Source organism: Heloderma suspectum, chromosome 11 (assembly GCF_057233095.1).
Source record: "Heloderma suspectum isolate Gila_16-S chromosome 11, 16-S_ref, whole genome shotgun sequence".
NCBI lineage: Eukaryota > Metazoa > Chordata > Lepidosauria > Squamata > Helodermatidae > Heloderma > Heloderma suspectum.
Genome location: NC_139468.1, coordinates 43,513,315 through 43,528,299, shown reverse-complemented (window position 1 = coordinate 43,528,299; position 14,985 = coordinate 43,513,315). Strand labels below are relative to the sequence as shown.

Genomic DNA, 14,985 nt, shown 5'->3' with positions numbered 1-14,985 from the left:
CCATTTAGGCACGTTCTACTTTTTAAAAGCGGTGTATCTTAGCTGTTATTGCAGCATGAGCCCACAGCAATTACTGTCTCTGACCCAAAGCCTTAATTGTATTTCCTTACAACCTGATTGTATTCTGAATTTGTATCGGTAATAAGTGGCCGCTCTTTTAATTGTTAGGCCAAATCTAGGTTTTGGGTTTTTTTTTTAAAAAAGAACTTTGTACTTCTTTTACAGGGTATTTGGAACCAGTTGTTTATCATCTTTAGCACCTATTCTCACCATTATCAGGTGAGTTAAGGCAAGGTTTACTCCGTGATGCTAAAGTTTAAGTTTGGTGGAAGGGATTCTCAGATCAGACAGTCCGTCTTCAGTGACCAGGACAAAGCATTTGACTGTAGGTGAATAGCTTTCCTTTTAGAGGGCATGTGAGTAAAAATTAAGATCACCTGGTTCTATAAACGAATCCAACTGTCTCCTTTCTGAATAGGCATAACAACAACACAGGACGGTGGCTAACAAGGTTCAGAGCTATATGGGATCCAAAAAGAGATGACTGCTTTGTGGTGGGAAGTATGTCTCAACCAAGACAAATCCAAGCCTTTCATGCTGTGGGGGAACTGGTGCATTCCTTCTTCAGTGAAGACCATCTTGCTTCTGTTTGTTCTATCAATGCTTGGCATCCTAGCAAGTACATTGTAGTTGGTGGTAATTCCAGTGGCCGCCTCCATGTTTTCAAAGAATGAAAAAAGCTGACTCTTATTTTTAACTAATTTTTGCTGTTATAAAAGCAAAAATGATTTGCATTTTAGTTTTCTTGTAATGTATATTTTCACTCGAGACAAAGACATTTACTCAGAAAAAGATATATTCAATTGCAGATCTTAAAATGATGTAGATTGTCAGTAATGGGAATGAATAAGGCTAGGCTTGGCATTCCAATACAGCAACGTTCTGAACTGGCACTGTTAAATGGTTTCAGTTTATTAGATGGGTTCACAGTGACTCAGAAACAAAGGACTATGCACCATAAAATGTTTAATTCAGAAGTTAGTTGTTAATAGTATTTTGGGTTGGGTTGGTGTGCTTCAAGAGCATATAGAAGACAAGGACATGTTCAAATTAGTGGATGTAAAATGTTAATAGCATGTTAATAAAGTTTATGAATGGTAAGATGGAAAATGCGATGATACCTGTTCCACTGGAATTCTAGATGGCGCCTTAGGTCAGGAGAATGAATACTGCAGAGCGCTGCTGGGCATGCCCGCCACGCACTGTAGCTGTTAATAAAAGCTTGGAAAGCCATGCAGCCACATGTAATAGTGTAACAAGAAATTAGGTTAGAATTGTATGACATGACACTGAAGTATGTTTTTTAAAATTTAGTTGGCTCTGATTCAGTTTCTGAAAACATAAGGATGAAGATCTTGAAAGAATTTTTCCACTATAACAGTCAGTCTTTTAGGGTACAATCTTGTCTGGATAGTTGCCAGCTTGAGAAATCGGAGGCTGATGAATATCCTATCTGGGGCTGCTGGAGCACGGAGGGGAGCCTCTCCTCCGTGCTCCGGCTGCCCTGCATTTTTGCCTAGACAGGCAATTGCCCAGGCAAGGCTTCGGGGAGGGGGAGGGAAGGGGCCTGGAGACCCAACAGCAGGCAGCTCCTGCGGTCCCCTCCCCGCCCCCTTTTCCCTGTCTCCATGCTTTGTTTCTGAGCATGGAGAAATGGCATGGGGAGAGGACTGCTCCCCTATGCATTTAGAAATGTCTCCATCAGCAGTTCACATGATTAAACCATCCCCATCAATTTACTCAACAAAAAATACTTTTCATCATAATTAAATATTTATTTAAATTTAAAAATACTTTTATATGGCACCAATGATTTTACACTAACTACAGGTTGAATATGTAGAAAAAAGTACATTGTTTTGAAGGAAAAATGCAACGTACAGCATTTGGCACATGAAAGGTTAACATCTATATTATGAAAACTAAAATTCACATTTTCAGGTAATTTACCGTCTACTGCTTAAAGATGCAGTACCCTAAGCCTTATTAAGAGTTTGTTTCCTCTAATACAGCAGCCTATGGAAATCACCACAGTTTATACATATGAGACCTGGAACAACTTAGTAGTGAAACATGAGACACAACATGGGGCAAAACAGGGAAACTACTTTTTCAGTTGCCAGCTGGAAAGTTCTCGGGATAAAATATTTGGCAAAAATAGGGCACAGTTCACTAGGAACTTTTCATGTGCAAGCCCCCATGGGAACACCCAGGAGAATTTTGCTCTAAATTGTGCCCGAGGTTTCGAAAAGCAAGCGGCTGTTTTAAAATGAGTTGCCACCGTCAGTATACATATGTTGCCCACTTTGAAAATGAAGGCGTTTATTGTACAAAATAGTCACAAATATAATAGGGCAGTTTCGAGGCATGAAGAACAACAACAGTTAAAACATGAAACACCGCGTCTTTATCTGGGATGGAGAATATTGAAGTAAGACTCTTCACTCACTGCATAGAAGCATCGCTTACTACAGACTGAGGTAGGAACACCACACTAGAAGTTGACTGTTGTTTTGTTGCATAAAACAGTGCATATCCTTGTAAAATCTACCCTTTAATCTTCTGGCAGGCATTCGGAAATTTAATGTACCTGTAAAAAGTTATGAGTGAGAGCCGAAATCTCTTTCAGCTCTTATGATCTGCCCTCTGGCAGTTGCAGTTGATGGTCAATATTAAGGTCAAATACCTGTTGCATTTCTATGATACGTTGAAATATCAGAGAATCCTTTCTAATGTACAATATGCACACCCAGTCCGAGTCCAGTAGTCTTTTGCCAGTACTTAACTGTATTGCTAATATTGTTATTGTGCTCTTTTTCCAAATGATGAATGACCAGTTGTGGGCAGAGCGTAACTGAACTTGGAAAGGAAATCAGTGCTTGAGAGCACACATCCACGCACCCTCCTTCACACAAGTTCTGGCAGTGCTTCAGTTCTGCATGAACCTGGAGGGCGCGTGCGCATGCTGAAATTGTGTAACATGGTCAGAAAAAAGATAATGAAACCAGCTTCTTGAAATATTTCTGATTAGATTCCCAGATGACTTGAAATCTCTCCCTGAGATGAAATAAAACACTTGCCAGTCTGATTTTCATTCTCTCGTTCTGCCCATGTTGAAGTGTACTCACTTTTTATTGCTCCCTTTACAAATGAACTGCTATTTGGCAGGCTGTTAGATAATACTACCCATATCACAAAACAAAGTAGAAAATCTGTCTGAATTCCCTTCAATTTGGAGACAATGTTGGTCAGATTGTTTTACTTGTTTTCATTTCAATGCTATGTCCACTTCTGTAATTTCTGTTCTCTTTATCATTTGAAATGGCACAAGAGAACATGTTTTTCCTTCCTCCAGAAACTATAAACGGGTAAGTACGATGTTCAAATTCCATTAAAAAAATCATAATCTTTTGTTTACCCCATCATTGTATACCACATCATATTTTCCCAATTCATAAAGTAAAAAAGACTTGGTTTGTTCATTAACAAAATAGCATTTCGTTTTTTAAAATATAGGTTGAAACAAGTTCTTCTGTAGTACAAAAACAAGTACAGCTTTCTGAGGCAAAATGCCTTTTGAAGAAATCCAGATGATCACTACTACCTATATAGTAAGACTTGGCCAAATGTAATCAAATACATATATTTACTCTCCCTGTATACTAACTCTTGCTTTATTTGGGGACTTAAAAGCCAAGAGGCTTAAAATCACAAAAGACAGGTTGTCAAAGTCACACCATTCCATGCTTAAGGGAAGAAATAGATTTAACACCTCAACTGCTGACCTGATCTCATGCCTACCTATTGCTTGAAAAGAACTAAAATGCTAGATGATCGCACGGTCTCAGAATGTTGCCTCCCCCTCCCAGTACTCCAAGTTAAGCCAGAAGTTTATTGGTAAGATAGCAAGATCACATTTTCTTCAGATGACTACAGTTAAGGTGGTAGTGCTGTGCACAGTGGCAGTTTTAATAAAATAATAATACTATAATATTAAAATTACAACTCAGTAGCACCATTACAAAAGCTCCTGCATAAAATAATAGCTGTCTTCTTGAACTAGTGTCCCAGCTGGAGGCTGGCATTTAATGCAATAATAGCAGTAATAAAATAAACTCTTTACTTGAAGTTTTTGAAATGAACTCCTCTATGAAAGCTAAAACGAAACTTGAAGAGTGCAGAATAATTTAAAAATTGGAAAGTGGGCCTGTTGAAGAAACTTCCAGGACAAGGACCTGTGAAGAAATGTGCATTTGTTTGAATCTGGCATGAGTCTATCCCTTTCTTCTGCTTGGAAATAACTCTCCTGGGCCGCAGTGTACTTTGATTCGTGAAAGGAGGACTTATTTTATGTGCCGATGGTGCCACGATGTGTCCCATTTTCTGGGAATGGGTAGCTGGATCTTCTGCATTCCACCTGGCTAGTTACTAGAGGAGTCCTGCCTTCAGGTGTCAATGAGCAGGCTGAGCACGGAGCGGATTTTGCAGGCAAACCATCGCCTGAGGGGACAAAAGTATTGATAATGGAATTGTTCAAACTCGGGGGTCTGACGAATATCACGGAAAAAGGCAATGTCAAGGTCAGACTCAGCAAGGAGGAGGAGGAGGAGGAGCAAACCAAAGAGGAGCCCGACCGTCACAAGGAGCAAACGGAGAACACTCAACACAAATGTATTCACCTGTTCTGCTTGCGCTGCGCCACTGCTGCCCACACCCTGACACAAGGCCCGGAGTTCCCCTCCCAGCTCCTCTGCCTCGGCCACAGTGGGTGTGTTGGCTTCAGACTCCTTTTCTTCCTCTATACTGCAAGGGGCTCCGTTGATCTGCCTGGAGAGCAGCATCAGCTCAAAACTGTGCTCTGCTACCGGCGTGGGGAGCATGCTGTCCGACGGGCTGTAGATCTCATCTGAAATGACAGCCACACGCTCGCTGCTCTCGGCCCTGCTGGCCCGCGAACGTGGCAGGAAGGCATCGCTGTGGGAGGCTGACCGCACGGGGGTTGAGTGGGCACTGTCCCGCAGCGACTCAAGGCCTGGAGAAGCAGAAGGATGGGCTGGTATGAAATGAGAGCAAGGACTAGCTGCCTCATGGTGCAGCTGTAGCATGTCGTCTTTCAGCACTTACCTTTATAGATTGGAAATTCTATTTGTTGCAGAATCAAGGCAATCTTGTCAGTGAGGGGTATAATCAAGCCAAATTTCAAAAAGTCCAGGAGGTAATAGAGTTATAGTAATTTAAACTTTGCATTGAGATGGTTACACAACCTTTTTGTCCCATACCTTAAATTTCTCTTTGGCGGATTACGTAAAACATGCAAATACATTGCAGGGAGGGCTCACTTAATGAAAATCTGTCACGTATTCCTGAAGTTAGGAGGTTTCAACGTTTCTTCCATTTAAATGGAAAGCAGATGAAGGACAAGTTGTGGCTTCCTTGCAGGAGCCTCCTCCCCCAAAGGGGAATGGAGATCACTGGACTGCAGCAGCAGAAGTTGGACGGCAGGGAAAGGGGCACATTCTGGGAGGTGGAAAAGGCCTCCGTGGAGGGTGCACCTCATGCGGGTTGCAGGTCAGCAGTGCCACCGGCCTGTGTGTGGGGAGAACGTAGCTGCTCTAGTGGCGTGGGGGGGGGGGATGTGTGCTTACATGCGAGCAAGAGAAGTGCTGGGGGCAACCCTGATGCTGAGGACAGAGAGGACCTAGGAGTACGCTGACCACCAGCTGCCCCACATTGCAGCGGAAGATTCGGATGACGAGGTTGCTCATCAAAAACGTCACTATTTGTTATTTTATTTTAAATGTTTACATGCTGTCTAATAAACAGCATTACAGTACAAATGGCCATGGGGGGTGTTAATGAGCAGCAATAGCTAAAAAAAGAAGGCAAACACAGCAGATAAAGTGTCTGCAAACTAAAGATTCATGCACTAGGATAGCTAGTAACGTATTTTTAAACATTTGATGTAAATTTTATGTGTTACGAGCTGTTTGGGGCACAAATTTACTGTGGAAAAGCAGCATATAAATAACTCTCCAGTGCAGCACCAAAGACGGTCAGGGGTACAGAAAACTAGCCCTGTGAGGAAATGCTGAAGACCTGCGTGTGTTAGCCCGGAGAAGGGAGAATGGCCGGGAACAAGAACACTGCTGAAGTGCTGTCATGTAGAAGAACGCAAATGCTTGTCCTTGCTAAAGAGGGAAGGACAAGATCTAATGAGCTCAAGCTATAGGAGGGTAGACCTGGGTTGAACATTAGGAGAAACGGCTTGCAAGTCCCATCCCCCTGCCCCCCCAGCGTTATGATTTGGTGATGACAGAACTGGTCCCAGCTTCAGTAAGGAGTGGAGAGAAAGAGGCTGGGGCTGAAAGACCAAAGGAGTGTGTGGGCGCAAGGAGCCCAGGGAGTGAACTCGGTGAGCACCTTTGCGGCTAACGCCAGGGGGGCGGAGCCTCAGGCCTGAGCAGCAAGACACTCCGGTGTCCCCCAGTTGGCCACGCCCCTTCCCCAGGCCCCACCTGGCCTCCTACCATGGGGTGGTTTCCTGGCTTTTGTGGTTTCCCCCCATTCTACAAGGTTGAGATCCCTCCTACGGATGAGTTGCTGGGAGTAGCACTTTAAGCTGAAATATCCTGGAATTTGGGGCCCACCTGTTTTGCCTGCGGTCCTGCTCTGGACTGAAATGCAGCTGCAAGAGCTTCCCTGACAAAGAATTCCGCTGTCTGGCTGAAAGAGGTTCGGCGCCCTTGGCTTACGTGGCGCAGAAGTGACCCAGTTAGCATACAATTTCTGCGCTTTAAGGCAAATGGCCTTCATGAGTGACCCTGTGATCGCCTTAACTCTCCTTTTCAGCCAGAGGCATTTCTCTACTCTAGTATTTCCCCAGCTGCGGTCTATCCTGCTGCTGCTGCAACACGCCACAGCCCGAGCCTGCAGCTCAGGGGAGCAGAACCTCTTTCAGCCCGAGGGCGGGACTCCACTGAGGAGGAGCTCTAGGGGGCCGCGTTCCACTTTTGTCCGACGCAAAGGGGGCGGAGTCAAAATGCCATCCTATCTGAGCTTAAGGCTCTGGCTGCCAGCAAGCCGGCCTTAGGAGAGGGAGTTCAACCTTTCGGAATGGGGGAAAAAACCACAAAAGTCGGGAAACCGCCAGATGATTGGTGGTTGGGGGAAAGGGGGCAGGGCCGTCTGGATTGGGACTCTGCACCTGAGGTCCTGCACCCCGCAGTGCACCCTTGCATGGGGAGGCGACTGGCTTTGGCTGTTAGAAGCTGCTAGAGAAGGAGTTTCACTTAACTGCAGCTGAATTTGTCACGTGTGTGTGTGTGTGTGTCTGTGCGCGCGCGTAAAAAACTCAACTTGCTCCTGTTTGTAGCCCCAGGCATACTAGCCAGTGCGGCAGCCCTAAGGTGGTGCACCCTACGAGGAAGCCGATCTGCATTCCTCACACTGGTTTTGACACTGAGGGCCACATTTTGGACAATTAACTCCACAGCTCTGTTTACCGGGTGTAACCATGATACAGCCTTGTTTTAATCGTCTCAGCGAGTACTTGCCATGGAAAGAGATTGCAGGGTTGATGTTTTACACATCATCATTACGAAAAGATTGCCTTTAGCTGGTGTGCTATGTCTGAAGAGAAAAGAATACCCCACACTGATGTGAGAAATTGTACTTAAGAGGTTCAATCTCAGGGAAAATTTTGCAGACTAACATGCAGGTGGCAAAATGTTTAGCGAGTGCATTGGATTCTACACCAGTACAATAACTGCAGGAATTGACCAGTCTATCACATAAAAGTAGAGTAGGTCAAGAACTATATGAAACAGCCTTCTGCCATAGCTTTCCATAAAAATGTCTTGGGACGCCAGTTCAGCCACAAGAGGGTGATGCAGCACATCCTGCCATTAAGCACGGCTACCGAGGAGGGCAAAAGCCAGAAGGTTTACCTTAAAATATGTTTCTTGATACTCTGTTTTGGCTTTACACCAACACCTCTACCTCTCTCTCTCTTTAAAATCATGGGGGGGGGGGGGTTCAGTACCCAGTTCCACAAAACAGATTCACATTCCAATCAAATAGAGAAGATTAAAGATTTATATTGAGCTTGCAGCTCACAGTCAACCCTACCCCGCATTTTATTGTATCACCGGGGGAGGGGGGGGACTTCAAAAACTGTGTGTTTAGGTGTGTGCAAAAAAGTGAAAATCCGAAAAGAGCCCTGAAGGTGCACAGAGCCACTGTAGTGCCAAAATCTCACCTTCCATGATAGAGATGTGCACAGCTCTCCTTCGGGTCCTGGGGACGCTGCTTAGCCGTGGCCCGTGAGTAATAGAAGGACAGCTACGGCTAGGAACTAGTCCTGCCCTGTAGAAAGGAAGCACACAAACCGGCACTGGGAATGCAACAGTCAGAAGCCAGCCTGCTTCTTCGGTCACTACCCAAGCCCAGGAGAGGGCTCCTTGCAGAACACTCAGGTACAGCAATGGAAAATGGACCCCTGGCAAACTTTGCAACTGCTCGCCCCAGCACAAAACGTGTTTCGCACAGGTAAGCCTGTCACCTGTCTCTGAGGCTGCATACTGACCCTTACCTGTGTATTTCTGGAGGCTCCCTCTTGATCTTGGCACTAGATTCCATCACTTCCTTTGCAACTCGGCCACTGAAAGTGATCGAAGAACAGGAACAGTGACAAGAAAAGAAAGCATCATCTCTCTTATCACTAGCATGAAGATTGATCCCGCTATTGCCTGTCCTTGTTACAAAAATCATGTTTGCTTGCGACACAAACATCTTCCTGCATGGCAAGCAGGCACAATTACTTTAAAAAGAGCCTGGTGTTTTTTTTCTACTTTAGTAGTCTAATACATCCGTTGGGTAGGTGATTGCGCTATGTTTGGAAAAAATATGCTGCATTTCCTTTCCCAATTCCATTTTGAAGTATGAAATTGGCTTCACTGGCATCTCACACAGGGGATTCTCTAAGAAACCCCTTCTTGGCTTTACAGTACAGGGTGTGAAAGCGGAATGTGGACGAACGACAACTGCCCATGCATCTCACATATTCTGACAAGCTGCAAACACTCCACTAAAAAACGAAAGAGAAGGCAAGACCTTGAATCCCTGCATGATAACAGAATCATCTCTAATAAACAAACAGTCTTGTACTGAGATCTCCCTTAATTTTATCTCAAACTGAACACAGCTAAATGTAGCACAGGCTTATCCTTGAAGCCATCCAGAGGGTGTGTCCAAGAGTATATACAGTAACTGCTACTTACGGTCATTATTTACCTGTATCGGAACCGACTCCCTTTGAAAAATAAGTTGCTGCTGGATACTGTACGAACTTGGCTTGACTTCTCCAATCTGGACAAAGAAGCAGACGTTGGCAAAAAGGACTTTATTTAGCCACAGCCCAAGCTGGGGGCAAGCAACCTTTTTGGGGCCTATGGGCACACTTGGCCATTTGAGAAACTATCATCCGCCACCACAAAATGGTTGCCATAGGAGTTGTGGCTAGTCATAAAGGACAAGTAACTTGCCCAAAAGCCTGAGTACAAGGCAGAGGTGGAGGTCTGAGCCCCAACACACTAAGCTCCTTTAAATCCAGTTTTTAGCACGATTAGAAGAGCAGGGATGGGGGTGGGGAAGAAAATACCACAGCAGGCAAACTGTTTTTCCCTCCCCCATTTCTGCCAGCCAACTCATTCCCCTTATCTCTTTTTTCCCCTCAGTGTGGATCACCACTCACACACCCTCTCTCACCTCAGCTCACCACCCAGATGCGCTCTCTCTCTCTCTCTCACACACACCCCATACATTCATACACACGCACTTCTTCCTTACACTCCTCCCTGCAAGCACATGATAAACCACTCTTTTCCAGGATCCCTCCGAAATCCCCCTAAGCCCCTTTCTCCCTCCCTCCCTCCCCCCCTTTCTCACAGACGTGCAGCCCCTGTCCATCAGACATACAAGCACACAGCCCTCCCAACCCCCAGCCCCCGCTGGCTTCCTCCGCCCCCGAGCTGGCTTACTGCTGCCCTGCCTAGCCGCCCCCCCCCCAGCTTACCAGACAGAAGTGACAGGAGTCCCTTGTTCTCCCCCCACCCCTCCTTTTTCTTGGCAGCTGGCTGCAGTGCAAGAGGAGAGCGTTGGCTTGCAGCCGTCCACCACCTTCACTTCCCGGAATGTCCCCGAACCCCTTGTGTGGCCCAGAGGCGCTCATGGGAAATGGAGGTGCCTGGAGGCCCTCGCTTTGCTTGGGCGCGATCCCAGCTGCCAATAAGAAAAATTGTTAATTTTTTTGAAAGAAGTGGGAAGGGTACAGCACCTTGGCAGGCACCATGAAAGGTGTCCAGGGATGCAGGTTGCCTACTCCCAGCCCAGAGTGTCACTTGGGTTTTGAAAGCATTGAGCTAGCACAATACATTAAAAATTATGTACAGGCTACTGTCGTGGACAGATAAGAGAGACCCTCCCCGGTTCTCAACCTGCCCAGGGACTGATACGCCCCCAAGGCCCCCGTGCTTTTGTATTGCCAATTACCAAGAAGGTTAGTTTCAAACATCTTGACTCTTTCTGCAGGAGCTTTCCTTCTTTGCATTCGAAGTCAAAGCACATGGTCCATAAACCATGCAAAGTTAAAGGAAAAGGTGAAGGTGACCTGCTGTATTAAAAGTTAAGGGTAACCTACTATGCACACGTGGTGCACGTTACTGAAGAGCATGTGCTCATACATGTGCAAGGGGGATGGCTGGGTAACTACATCCTTTGCCACTCTGCATGGATTTCAACTCAATGGGCCAGATAATGTGGTGGCTTTTAGCCCGGAGAGAGAGAGAGAGACTCCAAGTGATAGGGAATAGTGAAGCAAATGAAAAGGCTTGACTTTCACTGAGATTCATAACAAGATGAAATAAGGGTCTTCTGGACTGAGAAACACTCAAGATGTTTGAATTCAGGCCCCTAGGCTGAATGCAGAGGGTGGGAAGGGTCAACATCTCCCTGTAATCCAATTGCTGGAGCCAATGTAAGAGCAATACGACAATGGAACCAATTACCTGGGGAGGCGGTGGGCTCTCCCACACTGGAGGCCTTCAAGATGAGGCTGGACAGCCATCTGTCAGGGATGCTCTGACTTGGATTCCTGCATTGAGCAGGGGGTTGGACTTGATGGCCTTGTAGGCCCCTTCCAACCTTACTATTCTATGATTCTATAAGCAGGGATTCCAAAACTAGATGGGCAACTTCACTGGTGGAGTGAGGCCTTATAACCAGGACTCTGCCTGTAGCTTATGTAGCTACAGGTTCCACCTAAAATCCATAAAGCCTACACTTTCATAAGGCACCAACCTGATTTGCATAACATGCCAGCCCACTGTGGGTTAATTTACCTGTGGGGGCTGTCGCGTTGTGCTAGGCAACCATGTGCGCCATTTTTGCATGGTGACTGTGGGCGCCCGGCTTGCCATGACTTACCATGTCATGTGAACCCAGGCAGCAGGGGTTGTTTGAGGGTTACACAACCCTCCAATAACCCTAAAACAAGCCATGGGTTATTGGAGGGTTGTCTAACCCACAAACCCCTGCCTCCTGAGTTCGTATGACATGGCAAGCTGGGTGCCCGTGGACACCTTGCAAAAAAAGCCCCCATGGGCACTTGGCATGATGCAACAGCCCCCACGGGTAAAGCCACGGTGGGCTGTCGTGTAGCGTGAACAGGCCCCTTGATTCTTTATGGGGGATCAAGGCCATCATCTGTTTCAGGGGATGCACAAATGAGAGACTATTTATCATTGCTGTTACTCTTCCAGAAAAGAACGAGAAAATTTGTAAAGCAGCTTCATTTCCTGTTAATATAATGAGGCTGCCTGATTGTGGGATGTCCAAGCACAACAAAGCAGTATATATTGTCATGCAGCCAACTGATTAAAAGAACACTCAATAGTAAAAACTGGCTTCTGCTTTCTAAGCAAAATACCAGACAATATGGAGAGACCAAAACAGGATATATTTGGACAGCCAGAGCTGGTCCACTGAAAAGGACATGTAGAGATGGGATGGCATTTCGGGCAGTGCAGGCAGCCCACTTCACGCACTGGCCTACCATTCTTTACTTGTCGAACTGGCTCTATCGTTGCTGACCAGAGGCTCAGTGGAGCTTGTGAAGCTTAGCTGCCCTCCATTTAGCCCTAGAGCCACACTGCAGCTAAAATGGGATGGCCCTGGCAGAAATGAGAGAGAGCCTCTCAGGAGCGCAGGCCCTTCCCACCGTGTCCTCCCTGGGTTTTGCAGAGAAAGGAGGAAGCCATCGAAGTTCTATGCAAGCTTTCCTGGCTTTGTCCTGGCTTCTTTTCACTGGCTGCTGTGAATGATCATACCTGCCTAAGGACAAAACAAATCCTGGGGAAAATGATCTTATGCTTACTTATAAAAAGCTTGATTTTCAATCCCGCATTTCCAGAGGTGCTTGCAGGCTTCAGGGGTTGGAGCAAAGTATGTCAGGACAATTTTCTTCTCCTATGAAAAGCCCAGAAAAATCCTAAGGTTAATTGACAAATTTGATTCTCACACGGCCACTTGCCAAGCTGGCTCAAATGCAAGTTCCCTCAATACTATCTGAATGAAATAAGAGCTGCGATGCAATTTCCACGCCAGAAAGGCGATGGTTTGCTTTAATCCGAACTGCTCTACAAGCACCATGATATCCCAGACATTGCCATCTCTGCCGGACAGCGCCAGGTCATGACATTCCAGAAGTCATTTCATTGTATAGATAAAATTGGGGTAATTTTATCTATGCAGCATAAGAAGAAGGTGGACTTGTAATGCTATTTTTGAGGCTTCTTGCATAGAAGGCTGCCTTTTTTGTCTCCACTACTAGAAATAATGTCCAAATTCAGCTTTGTTCATGCTCGCACCAGCAACACTGCAGTTCCAAATCCCATCTCTAATCTATCCCTCATGTCCAAGAGAGCATTTGTCTCGCCTTGTGTGGACTGTATGTCTTGTGTTTGCTTACGTAGCTTCGGACTGGAATGGACAACCAGAAATTAATGAACACAAAACACAGTCGGCCATGCTGGTCCATAAAAAAATCAGGCAATATCTTTATTACCTTTATTACCTCATAAATACTTAAACTGGATACACCCAAACCCATGTAGTGTATCTGATGTGTGGCGCTTCTACCATGGGCAGAAATAGAGCCATATTGCAGCACTTCTACAAGGGATGCATGGATTTTGTTAAATCCATTCTGTCTGTGTTTTGCGGATTGTCAGGCGTCTTTAATTCTGTCATCTGCTCATTGAAGGAATTGCATTTTTAAAGGGATGTACATTCATGCTAATTTGCACTTGTGCTAATGCACATTTGCACTAATGCACATTATCGCAAGTGCGAATTAGCATTAATGTGCAAATGTGTGCAAATCCCCCCAAAGGTAAAAAGCCAGTCCAGTCAGATTCACAGAAATCTGAACTCATCTGAACTCATCGGAATCCATTTTGAATTTCTCCAACATCCTAGCTGCTACTAAACATCAGTTTTGGAACAGAAGCAAAATGGTACCTGTGCACATTTGGCAGAAGGCACTCACCTCTTTCTGACTTACATATAAATAGAACGTCTTGCCTTCAAATTTCATTTTTGTCACTTCATTCCTACAAGCACAAAAACACCACTTTCATAACAGGGAACAAAACCCATCTTCCACCACACAGCATTACGAATGCGGAGCCCACACACAGCGTGGAATAGGTTCTGGCAAGATGCAGAAATTTAAACCAAATTGTTTGCATGACACGCAAAGTTAAGAAACAAAATGTTTTAAGGACAGCAGTTGCAGGAACTTCAAGTCCAACATTTGCAGTTCATCCACACTGTAAACGGGTGAAAGAGGACTCCTGGCTCAAAAATAGTGGTGGAGGTGGGAGAGGGATCTCAGCAAAGAGAGTGAGCCGTAGTGGGCGAGGGAGGTCCAGGAGCCACTTGAAAACTTTGTTTATCACACAGGTGCGTATCTGGATGAGAATATCAAATGTAAGATAACCACACTTAGCTGATGAGCCCAAAATCTGAGATACAGCAAAGAATGAGTAACAATGCGACCACGTCTGGAGCGGGGTCTGGGGAGGGTCTTTTAGGTGACTGTGCCAATAACATGGACAATGCAGTTCAATGCAGACAAATGTACAAAAGAATATGCTTGGGGGCAACAAACTAAATACTGAGAGTACAGATTACATGGAACAGTCATGCAGCGTACTGACCAGGAAAGGGGTTTAGGGGTTATTGTAGAAAAATCCTTGAAGCCATCAGCCCAGTGTATGGCTGCAGTAAAAAAGGCAAACAGGATACTGGGGTACATCAACAACGGGATACAATACAAAGCAAGAGAAGTGACACTAACTGTGCATTGCATGGACCAGATCACAGCTCTGCTCACGCCCCGAGGAGAGGGGGGCAGTCATGCTCCTCTGGAGGAAATACAGCTGAAGATGGGAGAAGCCACTGATGGCATCTGGGGGAAGAACCGAGTTCTTTTCTGGGTTGGCAATGGGAGCGAATTCAGCCTGAGCGAATCCACTCTCAGATTTGCTATTCGTATTATACATCAACTATCCTGGACCATGCTTTCCTATTGGGTTGATTAAATACTTTCTCATAGGAACATGGTGAGAATGAGAACACTGTATCACCGGTTAGCCATTTGTGTATGGTAACAGCAGGGATCTGGGGCCCAGGTGAAAAGCTATTCAGAAAGATATCAGAGGATATATCAGGGGAACAATCTACCTTGAGAGCTGCATGGTCAAAAGCAGAATATTGCGAAGCACTCCATATATGCTGCTGAATGTTGTGCTGCGCTCTGCTGAACTCTGTGAAGCACCTTGTATATAGAAATAATTACAGAGGGGA

General features: G+C 45.5%; 2 protein-coding genes across 7 annotated transcripts in view; one reads left to right on the top strand and one right to left on the bottom strand.

Moving 5' to 3' along the window:
* The window catches only part of WDR76 (WD repeat domain 76), a 38,419-nt gene extending 34,875 nt beyond the window's left edge, over nt 1-3,544 (top strand). For 3 of the 4 annotated variants that reach the window (XM_084817680.1, XM_084817679.1, XM_084817682.1), the window contains exons 12-13: nt 226-279; nt 479-3,541. In XM_084817680.1, coding sequence (XP_084673806.1) covers nt 226-279; nt 479-734 — 310 coding nt within the window. In that variant the 3' untranslated portion in view covers nt 735-3,541. Of the gene's footprint in view, nt 1-225; nt 280-478 lie in introns of all 4 variants that reach the window. The other variant, XM_084817681.1, reaches the window with a different exon arrangement.
* FRMD5 (FERM domain containing 5) overlaps nt 1,819-14,985 on the bottom strand; it is a 225,967-nt gene continuing 212,800 nt past the window's right edge. The window contains exons 9-15 of one of the 3 annotated variants that reach the window (XM_084817685.1): nt 13,664-13,727; nt 12,491-12,582; nt 9,352-9,426; nt 8,651-8,719; nt 8,318-8,424; nt 4,740-5,092; nt 1,819-4,560 (exon numbers count right to left, since the gene is read on the bottom strand). In XM_084817685.1, the coding sequence (XP_084673811.1) occupies nt 4,513-4,560; nt 4,740-5,092; nt 8,318-8,424; nt 8,651-8,719; nt 9,352-9,426; nt 12,491-12,582; nt 13,664-13,727 (808 nt within the window). In that variant the 3' untranslated portion in view covers nt 1,819-4,512. Of the gene's footprint in view, nt 5,093-8,317; nt 8,425-8,650; nt 8,720-9,351; nt 9,427-12,490; nt 12,583-13,663; nt 13,728-14,985 lie in introns of all 3 variants that reach the window. The other 2 variants (XM_084817683.1, XM_084817684.1) reach the window with 2 other exon arrangements.